Source organism: Belonocnema kinseyi, chromosome 6 (assembly GCF_010883055.1).
Source record: "Belonocnema kinseyi isolate 2016_QV_RU_SX_M_011 chromosome 6, B_treatae_v1, whole genome shotgun sequence".
Lineage (NCBI taxonomy): Eukaryota > Metazoa > Arthropoda > Insecta > Hymenoptera > Cynipidae > Belonocnema > Belonocnema kinseyi.
In genome coordinates, this window is record NC_046662.1 from 69,115,497 (window position 1) to 69,131,860 (window position 16,364).

General features: G+C 23.7%; 1 protein-coding gene across 1 annotated transcript; it reads left to right on the forward strand.

The window, feature by feature from the left end:
- On the forward strand, positions 1 to 16,132 carry LOC117174465 (thymidylate kinase). The gene is made up of 3 exons (XM_033363616.1): positions 1 to 256; positions 4,261 to 4,420; positions 15,482 to 16,132. The coding sequence occupies exons 1-3, from the start codon at positions 127 to 129 to the stop codon at positions 15,825 to 15,827; spliced, it is 636 nt and encodes a 211-aa protein (XP_033219507.1). The 5' UTR covers positions 1 to 126; the 3' UTR covers positions 15,828 to 16,132.
- The last annotated feature ends 232 nt before the right edge of the window (positions 16,133 to 16,364 follow it).

Below are 16,364 nucleotides of genomic sequence, written 5' to 3' on the forward strand. Positions count from 1 at the left end.
TGTATGTCATTTCTCGTTTGATTTTCGTGCTGCCGTTTATTTTTTAATTATTTAGAGGTGCTTGAATTATTTTCAATATAAACAAATGTGTTTATTTTTGTGATTAGTAATTATTGTTAATCAGCTATGGCGTTTGAAAGAGGTGCATTAATAGTATTAGAAGGATGCGATCGCGCTGGGAAATCAACACAAGTGAAAATGCTCGTTCGAGCATTGAACGATCGTCTAATTCGTGCAGAAGCAATGTCTTTTCCAGGTAATTTACCATTTTCAGACATATATAATACTTTTTTGAAATTACCAATTCTTCTTCTTTCGAAAAATGTTTATCATTTCAATTTGTTGCATTTTTTGGGGGTTAATAATTTTGAGGTTAGGTTGACCGGTTCACTTTTTATCTTTTTATATTTTGTTGGTTTTTAAACTGAAAAATCGACAAGAAAGTGCGAAATTGGGTTTAAATTTGAAAGCGCATTTTATTTCAACATATGCTCTTCTAATTTCTTGTGCAAGGTTCCGCAAGATTTTATTCAAAAAATGGATAAAAATAAAGATAAGTGACGACTATGACTTCTCGCACAGTGGTTCAAAAAAGTTTGTCTGGACAAATTATTCTAGAGCTCGACATTTTTAAGGATCTCAGCCTTTTTTTTAAATTTAAAGACAACTAAATTTCAAAGTAATTTGTCGCAGTCGATTTTTAAACCTTTTTTTCTATTAATTTTTTATTTAACAAAAAAGTTGACATTTTTCTAATAAACAATCCCAGTTTTTGAAAATTCACTTAAATTTATGTAAAACATTATGATAACAGCAATGGCACTCCTTATAAATGATATTCAAAAGGTTCCAAAATTTTAAATAAATTAATAAGATTTAAAATATTCGGAGACTTTATTTTCCAATTTTTTGTTTGATATATGTAAAAACGATGTTCAGTTTTTTATTTTTAAAATCCAAAGTAAATAATTTGATAAATAAATGCATACATTAGCCATTTCACGTTCTAAACACTTCATTCCTTCAACCAACTGATCAAAAATTCATCGGCAATAAATAATATGTCTCATATTTAATACCTGATAATAATATGTTTGTTATAAAAATTTGAGAAACAGATTTACTGCTTGTTAGCAAATGTATGTCGTTTTTTTACGAAATTGACTGCTAATTACTCAGAAGGGCCCTTATTTATTAGAAGACTGTCAGGCGACATAATTAAATTCTTTATTTATTTAAATAATTTGTATAAAAAAATACAAATACAGAGTAAAGATTGAAATTCCGAAATATTCAAAGGTATAAGCACTTAAGCTAAAGCCACCATAAAGAGAAAGATTTAATTTGGTTAAAGAAACGGTTTCTCACTCAAAAAATGACGAAATCGAACTTTTTAAGTAAAATTGTTTAAAAAAAATTCAAGGTGGCGAATTGACCGAGAATTAATAATGAATAATTTTGATCAATTTAGAAATGTTATTTCTACTTTATCTACAGTCGAAGATTTTGCAGATTATCTCAGTTTACTTTAATTAAAACATAGTTTATTATTGAATTTTGTTTTTATTTATGTAGAAATTAAACTAGTTTTATGAAAATGTATATATTTGGTACACAAATTTCATTTTTTGTATAAAATTAATCTACTTATTGTAAATAAATGTAACTACTTTGTTGAAAATCAATTGTAGTAACTAATAATTTAGCTATTCCGTTAAAAAAGTTAACTATTTATCTTAAAACCCGCTTTTTTTGTTTGTTAAGAATTAGATTTTTATCTGAAAATTTAACTATTCTATGCTTGGCAGAAAATTGATATTTTCTATTTGAAAATTAAACTAGTTGTTTGAAAATGTATGAACTATGTGCATTTTTTTGGTAGAAAATTAATCTTTGTGGTAAAAAAACTCATCTTTTTGGTATAAAATTAAATTATTCCAGATGAATATTAATCAATTTAGTTAAAAATTTATCAGTCTGATTGACAATTAATTCCTGCAACTAAAAATTTGAATGTCAAATTTTTTGAAAATTAATTTTTTTTTTACAAAATATAACAATTATGATGGAAATTAGTCTGTTTTAAATGAAGATTCAACCATTTCGTCAAAAATCCACAAATTTGGTTAAAAATTGATTTTTTTGTGGAAAATTATCTTTTTTTTGCAAGTTAAACTTCAAGTATTCCAGTTATATATTAATCATTTTAGTTGAAAATCCATCTTTTAGATTGGAAATAAAATTATTTAATTGAAAGTTAAGTTTTTCTGTTGAAAATTTTTATTTTTATATGAAGTAATAATAATATAATTTTATAATTTAATTAATTGGAAATGATAATAATAATTTTAATTGGAAATCCATTTCTTTGGTAGAAATATGAGCTATTTGATTAAAAAATGGTTTTTACTTTGGATAAAAAAGAATTTTTTGCCGAAAATGCATTAGTTTGTTGAAAATTTTTTTGTTTTTTGTTTTTAAACTGAAAATCTAACTATTATTCCAGTTGAATAAACCATAATTTTAGTTAAAAATTCATCTCTTTAATTGAGCATTCATTCTTTAAATAAAAATTTATTAAATTTTTGGTTGAAAATTATATTCTTTAGTTGAAAATTCTTATTTTTAGGCAGAAGATAATCTTTTTGGTTGAAAAATTAACTTTTCAGTTAAAAGTTTAATTATTCTAGTTAAATATTTACAGTTTTATTAAAAAATTCATAACTTTGTTTGAAAATGTAATTATTTTTTTTTAAGTTAATTTTTTGTTGTTCTAAGTTATTTTTTTTGTGGAAAGTAATTTTTAAACTAAAAATTTGACCCAGAAGTGCTAGAACCTCGAAATTTTCCGTTCCACCTAGAACGGGTCCAGCAGACCCGAGCAAACTTCAAACTAAAATATCTCCGTTTTAAATAGACTCAGCGGAATTTATTTATTTTTTTCAAATTGTAGCCTAGAATCTCACAAAAATGAGTATTGTAAAAATCGGCTGGGTCCTTGGGACCCGTTGTAGCACCTTGAGGGTTAAAATTGACGTAAATCAGTTTTTGTTTACAAAATTTATTTAATTAAATAACAAATGGTTTCACTACACAAAGTCTCCTAATAAATAGGGTCCTTTCTAAATCATTGGCAGTTGATTTCCTAAAAATAACTACCTTCATTTTTTAAAAATTAGTCAAGTTGTGAATTTGTTTCTAAAATTGTTTATAAAATGAAAAATTCTTTATTGATAATGTTTCATAAGGGAAGAATTTTTCCATGCTATTTAAAGTCAATTCTGTTAAAAAAACGACGTCTGCTGTTTGAAAACTGAAGAAAATTGGTATTTTTTAAATGAAATTGATGTTAATAAATAACAAATATTGTCGCCTGAAAAACTCTTTTTATAAATAAGGTCTTCTCTGAGTCACTGACAGTCGATTTCGTAAAAATAGCATCGTTTTGTTGTAAAGTTGGCAAGCTATGAATTTTGTTATAAAAATGTTTATAAAATAAACAATTATTATTGGATGATAAAGCACCATAAGTCATGGATTTTCTTAAGTACTTTCAAAATTAATTTCTTTGATAAAACCAAATCTGCCTTTCGAAAATTTAAGAAAATTTGTATTTGTTTATCAAATTTATTTAAACAATTACAAATGTTATAAAATATTAACAAATCGTTCATATTATTTATTTGCGATGAATTTAGGTATAGGAACAAAATATTTAGATAATTAAATGTCATAGATATGCATTTGTTTATTAAATTTGTTTATAACATTAAAAATTACTTTCGGCTTTGAAAAAATGGTAACCAAACATTGTTTTCACGTACATCTCGAACAAAAAACTGAAAAATAAATTCCTAAAAGTTGTAACCTTGAAGTAATTATTAATTTATTTGTTAATGTAAAATAAATAAATTTGTTAAAATATTGTAACGTTTCTAATATTACTTGTAAGGAGTGCACTTTGTTGATAAATACAAAATTAATAGATACGATCAAAAATCAGATCTCACAAATTGATTTGAAACTTAATTAACTTTTTCTTTTTTAAATGCCTGTAAAAACTTTTTATGTCCCACTATGCATCGCGGGTTTTTCTAAATTGTTTGTTTTTTTTGCTTCAAATATCGTTTTTATGCCAGAGGATTTGGAGAACTTACATTTTTATTTTGATCTATATTTAAAAATCTAAAAAGTTTACGTATTTATAAATGTAATAATGAGAAATGATTTGATCCCACATTCTGCTTTGATCTTTTTCAGATAGAACAACGGCAATAGGTTCAACAATTAATCAATATTTATTAAACAAAACAGAATTAGAGCCAGGTGCAATTCACTTGCTTTTCTCGAAAAATCGTTGGGAACGAGCCAGTGATATGATAGAATCTCTGAACTCTGGAAAAACGTTAATAATAGATAGGTAAAAATTAATTTTTCATTTCACAACATTAGAATCTAAACCAAACCTTTCTATCTCCAAATTTTCACGATTTTATGAATTATTGAATTTTTCAGGACTTACTCTCAAGAACTTTCAGTTTTAAATGATTGAGTTTTAAAGGCTTCTTAAAAAAATTTAATCTTTGAAAATGATTTTACAAAATTTTAATTTTGAATTTGAAGTTTAATTGTTAGCTTTTTCAATTATGAAATCATTCAGTTTACTATGCGTTATTCTAAAATCTCTTAAAATATAAATTTTCCATTTTTAGGTCTTCATTTTTAAGCGTACATTTTTCATTTTAAGGATTTTGAAATGCAACTTTGAATACTGAACAATTAAAAATTAAAAGCGTTCAACGCAAACAATTTATTTTACAAGACGATTCTGAATCTGCTAAAATTTTGAAAATTTACAGACTTTGAAGTTAACTGGAATACTAGAATTTTTAAATTCTTCAATTTATGCATTTTCAACCAAAAAGTTGTAAAAATTCTGTTTAAATTCGCTTTTGAATTATAAATTCGGCTTTTGAATAGTTGAGCAAGTGTAAACTCGCGATTAACAATTTATAAACTATTTTCAATTTTTAAATAAATTTAAATGAATAAAAACAAAATATATATATTTTTTAAATATTCAAGAGTAAATCATTTAAAACTGAATTAGTTAAAATATAAAGTCATGAATCGATAAAAGTTTGTAGTGGTAAATTCAAGCTTCAAGTGTTAGAATTTTAAATATTTCATTTTTTACATTTTTAATTTGAAAGTGAAAGTATTAAATTTGTATGTATAAATAACAATTAAACGATTCTTCATTTAAAAACTTCTTAAAACAAAGATAGTTTAACGTCTAATTTAAAAAGTGTTTAATTTAAAAACAAAATCGTTCAATCTTTAATATCTCTAACTTGAAATGACTTAAAGTTATATACTGTTGAACTTTTTACAATTTTATTGATTTATTCTTCGTTTTATAAACGTTTAACATTTTAAATTCTGTATTTAAATTGAATTTAATCGGAAATTGTTTAATTGGTAAATGCTAAATGCTTCTATTTTAAACGTATAAATTATTAAGCATTTTAATTAAAAATAATTTATTTCTTTCGCAAAAAAATGACCTTTTTCTTCAAAATTATTTTTTTCTTTGGCTGAACATTAATTTATTTTACGAAAAATTAAATTATTCCAGTTGGAACTTTAATCATTTCGATGAATTTTGTTTTGATGGTTTAGAAATTAATTTTCTTCGACTTTGTTTGAAAATTATTCTCTTTGAACATTATTTTTTATACTACAAATTTAACTATTCAATTGTTGGTTTAAAAATGATCTTTTTTGCTTAAAAATTGGTCTTTTTGGTTTAAAATTCATCTGTTCCAGTTAAATTTGCGTTATTTCAGTTCAAAATTCATCAGTTTTTTTTTAATTAATTGTTTGAACTCAAAATTTAGGTACTCCAGTTTTTTTTTAATATCTTTTTTAGTTACAAAATCAGTCGTTTGCTTCAAAATTTGTATTTTTTAGTTTAAAATTAAACTATTTGGTTAAAAATTGATCTTTTTTAGTTGAAAAATCAACTGCTTCGCTGAAATTTGCTGTATTTTGTTTAAAAATTCGTCTTTTTGGTAGAAAATCAATCTTTTTCTTTGAAAAATCACCTTTTTGGTTGCAAATTCAACTATTTCAATAAAATATTCTTCATTTTAGTTGAAAATAATAAGAATTGGTTAAAAGCTCAATTTTCTTGATAAAAAATTAATCCTTTTGGTTTAAGAGCCATCTATTACAGTTGAAAATTCATCACTTTCGTTGAAAAATTTTTTTTGTGCGGAAAATTAATTTTCTTAAACTGAAAATTGAACAATTCTATTTTTGTCTGTAAACTAATCTTTTTTAGTTCTAAATTCATATATTTGGTTGACAATTGATCCTCTCCAGTTGAAAATTCAACTATTTTGGTAAAAATTTATGTATTTTGTTTAAAAATCGACTTTTTGATATAAAATTAATCTTCTTGTTTGAAAATTAAAGTATTCCAGTTAAATATTAATGATTTTAGTTAAAAATGCATCACTTTTTTGACAAATTAATTGTTTCAACTGAAAATTTAACTTTTCAATTTTTAGTTGACTACTTATTTTCTTTGGTTGAACATTATATAATTATAATGTTATAAAATTATAATAATAATTATTATTATTATTTGTACCAAAAATGTAAATATTCAATTGTTGGTTTAAAAATTATCCTTTTTAGTTAAAAATTGGTCTTTTGGCTTAAAATTCATCTATTCCAGTTACATTTTCGTCATTTTAGTTAAAAATTCATTTTTTTTTTTGTTTGAAAATTAATTGTTTGAATTGAAAATGAAACTATTCAATTTTTGGTTGACAACTTATTTTCTTTAGTAGGAAATTAATGTATTTTGTTGAAAAATCGTCTTTTTGGTAAAAAAAAAATAAATAAATCTCTTCTCGCTTAAAAATTCAGCTTTTTGGTTAAGAAATCTATTATTCCAGTTAAATTTTCATCGTTTTAGTTTAAAATTCATTAATTTGGCTGAAAATCAACTTTTTAAACTAAAAGTTTAAGCATTCCAGTTTTTATTAAAGAATTATTTTTTTTATTTAAAAAATCAATTATTTGCTTCAAAATTTGTATTTTTCAGCTTAAAATTAAAATGTTTGGTTAAAAATGGATCTTTTTTAGTTAAAAAATCAACTACATTTAAAATCCATCTATTCCAGTTGAAAATTCATCATTTTCATTGAAACAAATTTTTTTGTGCGGAAAGTTAATTTTTCTAAACTGAAAATTGTTTCTAAACTGAAAAATTCATATATTTGGTTGACAATTGATCCGCTTCAGTTGAAAATTAAACTATTTTGGTCAAAATTGGTGTATTCTGCTTAAAAATCGACTTTTTGATAGAAAATTAATCTTCTTGTTTGAAAATTCAAGTATTCCAGTTAAATATTCATCACTTTTTTTGCAAATCAATTGTTTCAACTGAAAATTTAACTATTCAATTTTTGGTTGACTACTTATTTTCTTTAGTTGAAAACTAATTTATTTTAGTTAAAAACTCATTTTTTGTTTTAAAATTCAACTGTTCCAGCTGAGGATTCATCGCTTTAGGTGAAAATTCCATCAGTTTTGATAGTGAATTATTTTAACTGCAAATTTAACTATTCGATTTTTGGTCCATGACTCATTTTCTTTAATTGAAAATTTATTTATTTTTTTTGAAAACTCTTCCTTTTTGGAAGAAATTTATATTCATGGTTAAAAATTCATCACTTTTGTTTGAAAATTAATTTTCAACTCAAAATTTAACAATTCAATTCTTTTGGTTGAGAAGTTTTATTTTTTAGCTGAGAAATTTCGTATTTTATTGAAAAATCGTCTTTTTGGTGAAAAAAAATATTCTTTCTAAAAAATTCATCTTTTTGGTTAAAAATTCAAGTATTCCGGTTAATAAGCATAATTTTATTTAAACGTTCATCTTTTTTTTCGAAAATAAAACTATTGTAGAAAGCTTAACTTTTTTGTTAAAAATTCATCTGTTCCAGTTGTAGATTAATCATTTTAATTAAAGATTTATCAGTTTCATTGCATTTTTCTTTTCTTTTTTTTTATGCTTAAAAAATACTTTTTCAACTAAAAATTGATGTATTTCATTTTTAGTTGAAAACTTGTATTATAACAATAAATAACAATGTTTTTTTATTAGTAAAAGTAGCTTTATATTGCTTGATTTAACTATTAAATTCTTATTTTTTAGTAGAAGTTAATCTTCATGGTTGAAAAATTATCTTTTCTGTTGAAAATTTGAATCTAGCAGCTGACGATTCATCTTCTTTGTTTAAAATTCAACTATTCCAGGTTAAGATTCAAAATTTTAGTTAAAACTTCATCAATTCGGTTGAAAATTTATTTTCTTTCATCTTTTGCAAATTTAACTATTCCATTTCGGGTTGAAAATTCATCTTTTTTAATTAAAAATTCATCAATTTTGTTTGAAAATTAATTTTTTCGGGAGAAATTAATCTTCTTGGTTGAAAATTTTTTTTTTTGTTCAGAAGTCTAGTCTTCCAGTAAAAAATTTCTAATTGTAGTTGAAAATTCATTAGTTTGGTTGATCATTAATTTTTTAAATGAAAATTTAACCATTTATTTTTTTACGTGTTTTTTAAGTTAAAAGTTTATTTATTTAATTAAAAAATCGTCTTTTTTAGAATAAAATAATTTTCATGGATGAAAAATTATTTTTCTGGTTAAAAATTTCAATCTTGCAGTTAATGATTCATCTTCTTTTTTTTTAATTCAATTACTCCAAGTGAAGATTTAAAATTTTAGTTAAAACTTCATCAATTCGGTTGAATGCAAATTTAACTATTCCATTTTTTTGATTAAAAAGTTGTAGTTTTTAGTTAAGAAATTTTTATTTTATTGAAAAATCCCCTTGTTGGTAAAAAAAAGAATCTTTTTGTTTGAAAATTCATTTTTGATTGAAAATAAAATTATTTTCGAGAAAGTTAAACTTTTTTGTTAAAAATTCGTCTATTCCAGTTATAGATTAATAATTTTAGTTGAAGATTCATCAGTTTCATTGTATTTTTTAAATATTTTTTTTGTGGATAAATACTTATTTAACTGTAAATTTATGTATTTCATTTTAGGTTGATAACTGATCTTCTCTGGATCTAAATTCAACTATTTGGTCGAAAATTGATCTTTTTTAGTTGCAACCTCATGTATTTTGTTGAAAATTTATCTTTTATGGGAGAAATTAATCTTCTTGGTTCAAAATTTATATTTTTTTGTTGAGAAGTCTGGAGAAGTCTAAAAAATTTAAACACAATAATATCAAATCTGATCTTTTCCGAGTCGATTGCTTAAAAAAATGCGAAATATTTTAATAGTTTATTATTTTCAAACCAAGAAAGGTACATTTTTAACCAAAAATAGAATAGTTAAATTTTTAATTTAAAAAAAATTGTTTACTAAGTATTTGATTTTTTTTGCTAAATTGTTGAACTTTCAACCTAAAAAAGACGAAGAATTTTTTTTCTCAATTTTAAGAAAGAAAGAGAAAGACAGATTTTTGTAATTTTTAAGAAAGTAGTTTAATTTTAAACCCTAGTTGTTAACGTTTTAATGAACAATATGAATTTTGAAACAAAGATTAATTTGCTACCGGAAAAACGTATTTTCAACAAAATTAAAGGATTCTCAACGGAAAAGTTGAATTTTTAACTGAAAAAGATGAAATTCTAAACAAAAATATTAATTTACTAACGAAAAGACAATTTTTAAATAAAATTTAAAAAATCTGAACCAAAAAGTTGAATTTTTTGCAAAGAAGGAAACAGAACAAAATTTATAATTTTTGAGAAATTAGTTTAACTTTAAAATCTAGTTGTTAATTTTTTAATGAAAAGTATGAATTTTTAAACATAAAGATTAATTTTCTACTGAAAAAAACGTATTTTTAACAATATTAAAGAATTCTCAAACGAGAAGTTGAATTTTCGACTAAAAAAGATGAAATTCTGGACAAAAAATTTATTTACTAAAAAAAAAATTTTTAATAAAATTAAAGAATTCTCAACCAAAAAGTTGAACTTTGAAGAAAGAAAAAGGCGACAACATTTATTTGTTAAGAAAGTAGTTCAAATTTAAAATAAATTTTAATAAAATTTCAAAGTTTTTAACCAAAAAGATTAATTTACTATAAACAAGACGAATTTGTAATAAAATTCCAGAATTCTAAAACAAACAGTTGAATTGTCAACAAAAAATATAAAATTTTAAACCAAATGATTAAGTTTCTACCCAAAATATTCATCATCTGGAATCGTACTAAAAACTTACCAGATGTAATTTCAGAAAAACAATTCTCTAACGTGTAAATTTACTTTTACTGGGACGATTGCTTCAATGAATTTTTTTTAATTGCAAAATTTTTAATTTAATAGATTCGGAGGATTAATTGATAAAGAGATTAAAGGATTTGAAATATTTTAACATATTTTTTCAAGTTCCTTGGCATGTTTAAGTGCTTAAGAAAAATCCAAAGGAGCGTAAAGTATTTTTAAAAATTTTGGTTGTTTTGAAAGAGCGCATAGACATTTTTTATCAATTTCAGTATTTTAATGGGATATAAAATGATTTAAAATACTTCAAGTTTCAAAGGCTTTTAAACCTTATCTAAGTGATCGAAACATTTTAGCCATTTTTAAAAGATTCTCAGCAATTTTTTATTTATTTCAGTAGTTTAAAGACTTTCAAAGACTGAAATATTTTAATGTATTTTAAAAGCTTTCAAGGTATTTTCAAGAGATTTAAACAATTTCAAGTGATTTCCAAGGGTTTTGAGAATTTAAAAGGATTTTAATAATTTCATAGATTTCAAAGAATTTTTCACAAAACATGAGGACTTTCGTAGGGTTTCGAAGATTTGAAGAGAGTTTCAAATATTTTTTGCATTTCATTTGGAAATCACCCTGAATTCTTATTAATTTATCCTAAATCCTTTTAAATTCTTTTGAATTCTTCTAAGTTCACTCATTTCTACCTAATTCAAATAATTTTTCTATATTTTTGAATAGTTTTCACAACACTTGATTGCTTCTTATATTCAGCTAAATTTTTGATGAATTCAAACTCATTCTTCTTATTACTTTTAAATTTCTCTAAATTCGATAAAAATGTATTGTAACCAATCAAATTTTTTGTTGATTCCTGACATTTTTCCAATTCATTAAAATTCTTTTGAATTTAACTTAATTTTTTTTGTAGTATTTATTAGGGTTTCAAAGATATGAAGAGATTTTAAATTCTTTGGTATTCACCCTGAATCCTTTTATATTATTTTGAATTCTTTTAAATTCACTCATTTCTACCCAATTAAAATAATTTTTCCATATTTTTTAATAGTTTTCAATTCACTTGATTGCTTCTTAAATTCAGCTAGATTTTTTATGAATTCAATCTCATTCTTCTTATTTATTTTAAATTTCTCTAAATTGGCTAAAAATTGATTGTAATCAATTAACGTTTTTTTGCATCTTAACATTTTTCCAATTCAGTTAAATACTTTTGAATTTAACTTGAATTATTTTGTACTCATTAGTAGGATTTCAAAGATATGAAGAGATTTTAAATGTTTTTGGAATTCACCCTGAATCCTTTAAAATTATTTTGAATTCTTCTAAATTCACTCAATTCTACCCAATTCAAATAATTTTGCCATAATTTAGAATAGTTTTCAATTCACTTGATTGCTTCTTAAATTCAGCTAGATTTTTTATGATTTTCATCTCATTATTTTTATTTCTCTTCAATTTCTCTAAATTCGCTAACAAATTATTGTAATCAATCAGATCTTTTTTTATTCTTAACATTTTTCCGAATCATTTAAATTCTTTGGAATTTAACTTGAATTTTTTTGTAGTCATTAGTAGGGTTTTAAAGATTTGAAGAGATTTGAAATTTTTTTTGGTATTCATCCTGAATTCTTTTAAATTCTTTGGAATTCTCTTTAATTTTTTTTAGTTTACTTGAATCCTACTGAATTTACTCAATTCTGCTTAATTCAGTCATTTTTTTTTTAATTTAAAATTTTTAAATTTAATTGATCCTGAATTCTATTAACTTCACGTTGAATTCTTAGACATTTCATCAAATTCATTGAATTCACTTGAATTTTTCTAAGCTTATTTCAAAGTGACTGAATTCAATTAAGTTTTTTCATATTTTCAAATTGTTCTAAATTCACTTGATTGGTTTTAATCAGCCCCCTGCCTCCACCGTGTATGTGTATGCACCAGTAGCTTTCTTACGATCCGAAGGGGAAATGTCGGTCAAAGTAATCCGAAAGATGGCGCCACAAAAAGTAGGTCTGACTTTTTCATTAAATTGCATCAAGAAAAAGCAAAAATAATTTAAAACTTGATGCTGTTTGCAAATAAACAAAATATATGTATATGAAAAAATAAGAGTAACTATTACTAATTATCTAAAAATAGAAAAGGTCATAAGAATATGTAGTTTAATATGAATAAAATTTAATTTTAAAATACATTTTGAAAGACGTTCGAACTTCATATTTCTATGATTTATTTTACTGACATTATTGATTTGATTATTTGTCATAGTTAAAAATATTAACGGTGCTAATAAAAAAATTAACAATATTTAATTCCTCAATGAGAAAATTATTTAAAACATATATATGATTAGAAGGAGTAATAAAAAATATATCACTTATATCCAATATAAATATAATAATAATAATTAAAATATGTAAGACTACAACTTCAGTTTCAAAGTGAAAAATCTTTGTACCTTTAAAATCTTAACAATTTCGAGTTTTGAAGGAAATATTTTTAAAAAGTAAGGGTAATTTTGATTTAAATGTTTGGAGGGAATTATTTGGTAAAAAGTCAATGACAAGTCTGATAAATGAGAAAATGGATTTAATATTATTTAATATAATGTTTATATTTATTTAAATTGAACCAAACATCATATATACAAATAGTCTCATTACCGGTAAAAAATGTTTTGTTTTTGCTAAAAATGCTTTACATTATTATACGAATGACATTTAAGAACAAAAATAATTTAAGAGCTTATAATAACCACTGTGATAAACAATTATTTTGGCAAAATATTAGAATTTGAGATTTTTGAAATTATAATTTCCTTCAATGGCCAGAACGACTTCAGGTATCCCTTAAAATAATAAATATTCAATAATATTAGATAAAATATAACAATTTAAATTTTTCTAAACAAATTAGATAAACAGATTGGAAATTTTGGCCCTTTGGCATGGAAATTTTTTGTTTGCACTGAAAATGTTTTAAGTTATTGGACGAATGACTGCCAGTTACCAACATATTAGAAAAATTAACAATAACCACTGTTATTAACAATTCTTGTGACAAAATATTTAAGCTTAAGGTTTTATCAAATTAAAATTTTCTTTGATGCCCAAGTCGGTCGTTTATTGTCAAAAGATTTTGTATTGAGTGAATCTTAGCATGCAGTGTTATGATTCATTTTCAATCTATTAAGATTGAAAACCCGACTTTTTCCAGGTAAAACTGTCAACATTTAGAAATTGTTTATGTAAATTTTTTTTAAACATGTAAGTTGTTATATTCTACGAAATATTATCAAAGATATATTTTTTAGGAATTTTCGGACCCATTGTAGCAACTAAAGAAAATAATAATTTTGATAAAACCTTACCTTTGAATATTTTGTCACAAGAATTATTTATAACAATGGTTATTGTTAACTTCTAAAATATTTTTGTGATTAGCAGTCATTCGTCCAATAATTTAAAAATAGAAAAAAATTTCTATGCGAAAACACCAAAATTTTGAACTTCTTTATCTAATTTGTTTACAAAAATTTGAAATGTTATATTTTATCAAATATTATTCAATGTTTATTATCAAATATTTTGCCACAAAAATTGTTTATCACAGTGGATATTATAAACTTTTAAAGTATTTTTGTTATTAAATGTCATTCCTACATTAATGTGAAGCATTTTTAGTAAAACATTTTTTTTACCGATAATAAGATTATTGATCAATTTGTTCATAAAATTGGTTTATAACAAATAAATGGATTAATAAGCACATTATTTGTATTCTATGAATTTCTAAACATTTATTTAAGACAATATAAGGTTTTCCTAATCAGTTATTGAAGCGTGAAAATTATTATATAAAAAATTTAGTTTTTCCATGCTTTGAGTGGATAAATTATTAATACAAAAATAGAGGAGACAAAAGTTCGTAAAGTCAAGATCTATAGAATTTAATAATATTTAATTTAAAACAAAAAATTCAAAATCGCAAAAAATTGAAGGCTCTCAACATTTTTGACTGACAAAAGTGCATTTTCTCCAATTGTGCGTGATGAGTACAGTACGTTTGTTTATAGAGTTTAATAGCTTATAGTCTGTTTATTTTAGAAATGAGGTTTGTAATAATATAATTAACAGTTTAATTCAAAATCTCCTTTGAATTTAAAATTTTAAATAAAATTATTAGGGGTTGTATGCAGCGAGAAAAAGCTTTCAAGATTAAGCAATAAATAAATTATTGAACCGTATTAATGTATATATGACGTTCGGTTCAATTTAATTAAATATATACATTATATTGAATAATATTATATCCATTTTCTGATTTATCAGTCTTGTCAATGACTTTTTACCAAATAATTCCCTCAAAACTTTTTAATTCAAATTAATATTACTGTTTAAAAATATTTCCTTCAAAACTTGAAATTGTTAAGATTTTAAAGGTACAACTATTCTTTACTTTGCAACTCAAGTTGTAGCCTTAGATATTTTCATTATTATTATATTTTTGTATTGGATATAAGTGATATATTTTTTATTAATTGTTCTGATCATGTATATGTTTTAAATAATTTTCTCATTAGCTACGTTAATAATTTTAACAATAAATATTTTTTTTAACTAGAAAAAATAATAAAATCAATAATATCAGCAAAATAAATCGTAGAAATATGAAGTTCGAACTGCTTTCAAAATGTATCTTAAAATTAAATTTTATCCGTATTAAACTACATATTTTTATGACTTTTTCTTTTTTCAAATAATTAGTAATAGTTACTCTTATTTTTTATATATATTCTTTGTTTATTTACAAACAGCATCAAGTTTTTAATTATTTTTGCTATTTCTTAATGCAATTCAATGATAAGACAGACCGACTGTTGGTGGCGTCATCTGTTGGATTAGTTTCACCGACAATTCCCCTCCGGTTTTTAAAAAAAATTTCCAATTCATTTGAATTCTTTGGAATGTAACTTGAATCGTTCTGAAATCTTCTGAATTTATCCTGCATTTGTTATCATTTGAGCGCGTAAAGTGTCCTATTGCCGTAACAAAAAGGATTCTTTGGTCCCTATAGTTTATCCCATAGGGACTATGAGACCTGCTTTTAATTAAATAAATTTCTTTTAATTCAAAAAGATACGCTGCTTCTGGAGCAGCATACGCGGCCGCGAACACCGGAGAAGATCTGGAATCGTGTAAGAAGCCAGACATAGGACTTCCTCGTCCAGATCTCGTGGCTTTTCTGCATATTGAGGAAGAAAAGCAAAATCTTCGAGGTGGCTGGGGCGAGGAGAGGTTCGAAAAACAAGAAATGCAACGAAAAGTAGCCGATAATTTCGAGAAACTTAAAGAGGACAATTGGGAAGTGATTGATGCTGAACAAGACGTCGAGGAAGTCCATAAACAGCTAATGGAAGCTGTACTTAAAGTCATAGAGCGAGTAAAACATACGTCGATTCAAGAACTTTACAAAAAAGATTAGGAAATGCCTTTCTTTACGCTTTTAAAGGGCAAGGTCAAACTATTGGAGAATTTTTGGTATACAGTATTTTAAATATTACACATTTCTGAATAAATAAGAAAGAATAAGTTTTTTTAAAATAATATTTACGACAGGACGTCTACTCGTCTAAGAAACCTAGAAACCCTGGAATTATCAGGGAATTTGTATATACCTGGAAATGTCGGGGAATTTTTTTACATTTGAGAAATTTGTTCGTCAGTGTTATTAATTTTTCTTCAAATTGTATTATAACATTAAATAACAATGTTTTTTTATCAGTACAAAGTTTATTAGTATTAAGTATTAATTTTATTAGTATTTTTTTTATTTATTAGTAAAAGCTTTATTTAACTATTAAATTCGTATTTTTTAGGAGAAGTTAGTCTTCATGGTCGAAAATTGATCTTTTCTGTTGAAAATTTGAATCTTTCAGTTGACGATTCATCCTTTTTGTTTAAAATTGAACTCCTCCAGTTGAAAATTAATGTATTTTGTTGAAAATTTGTCTTTTTGGGA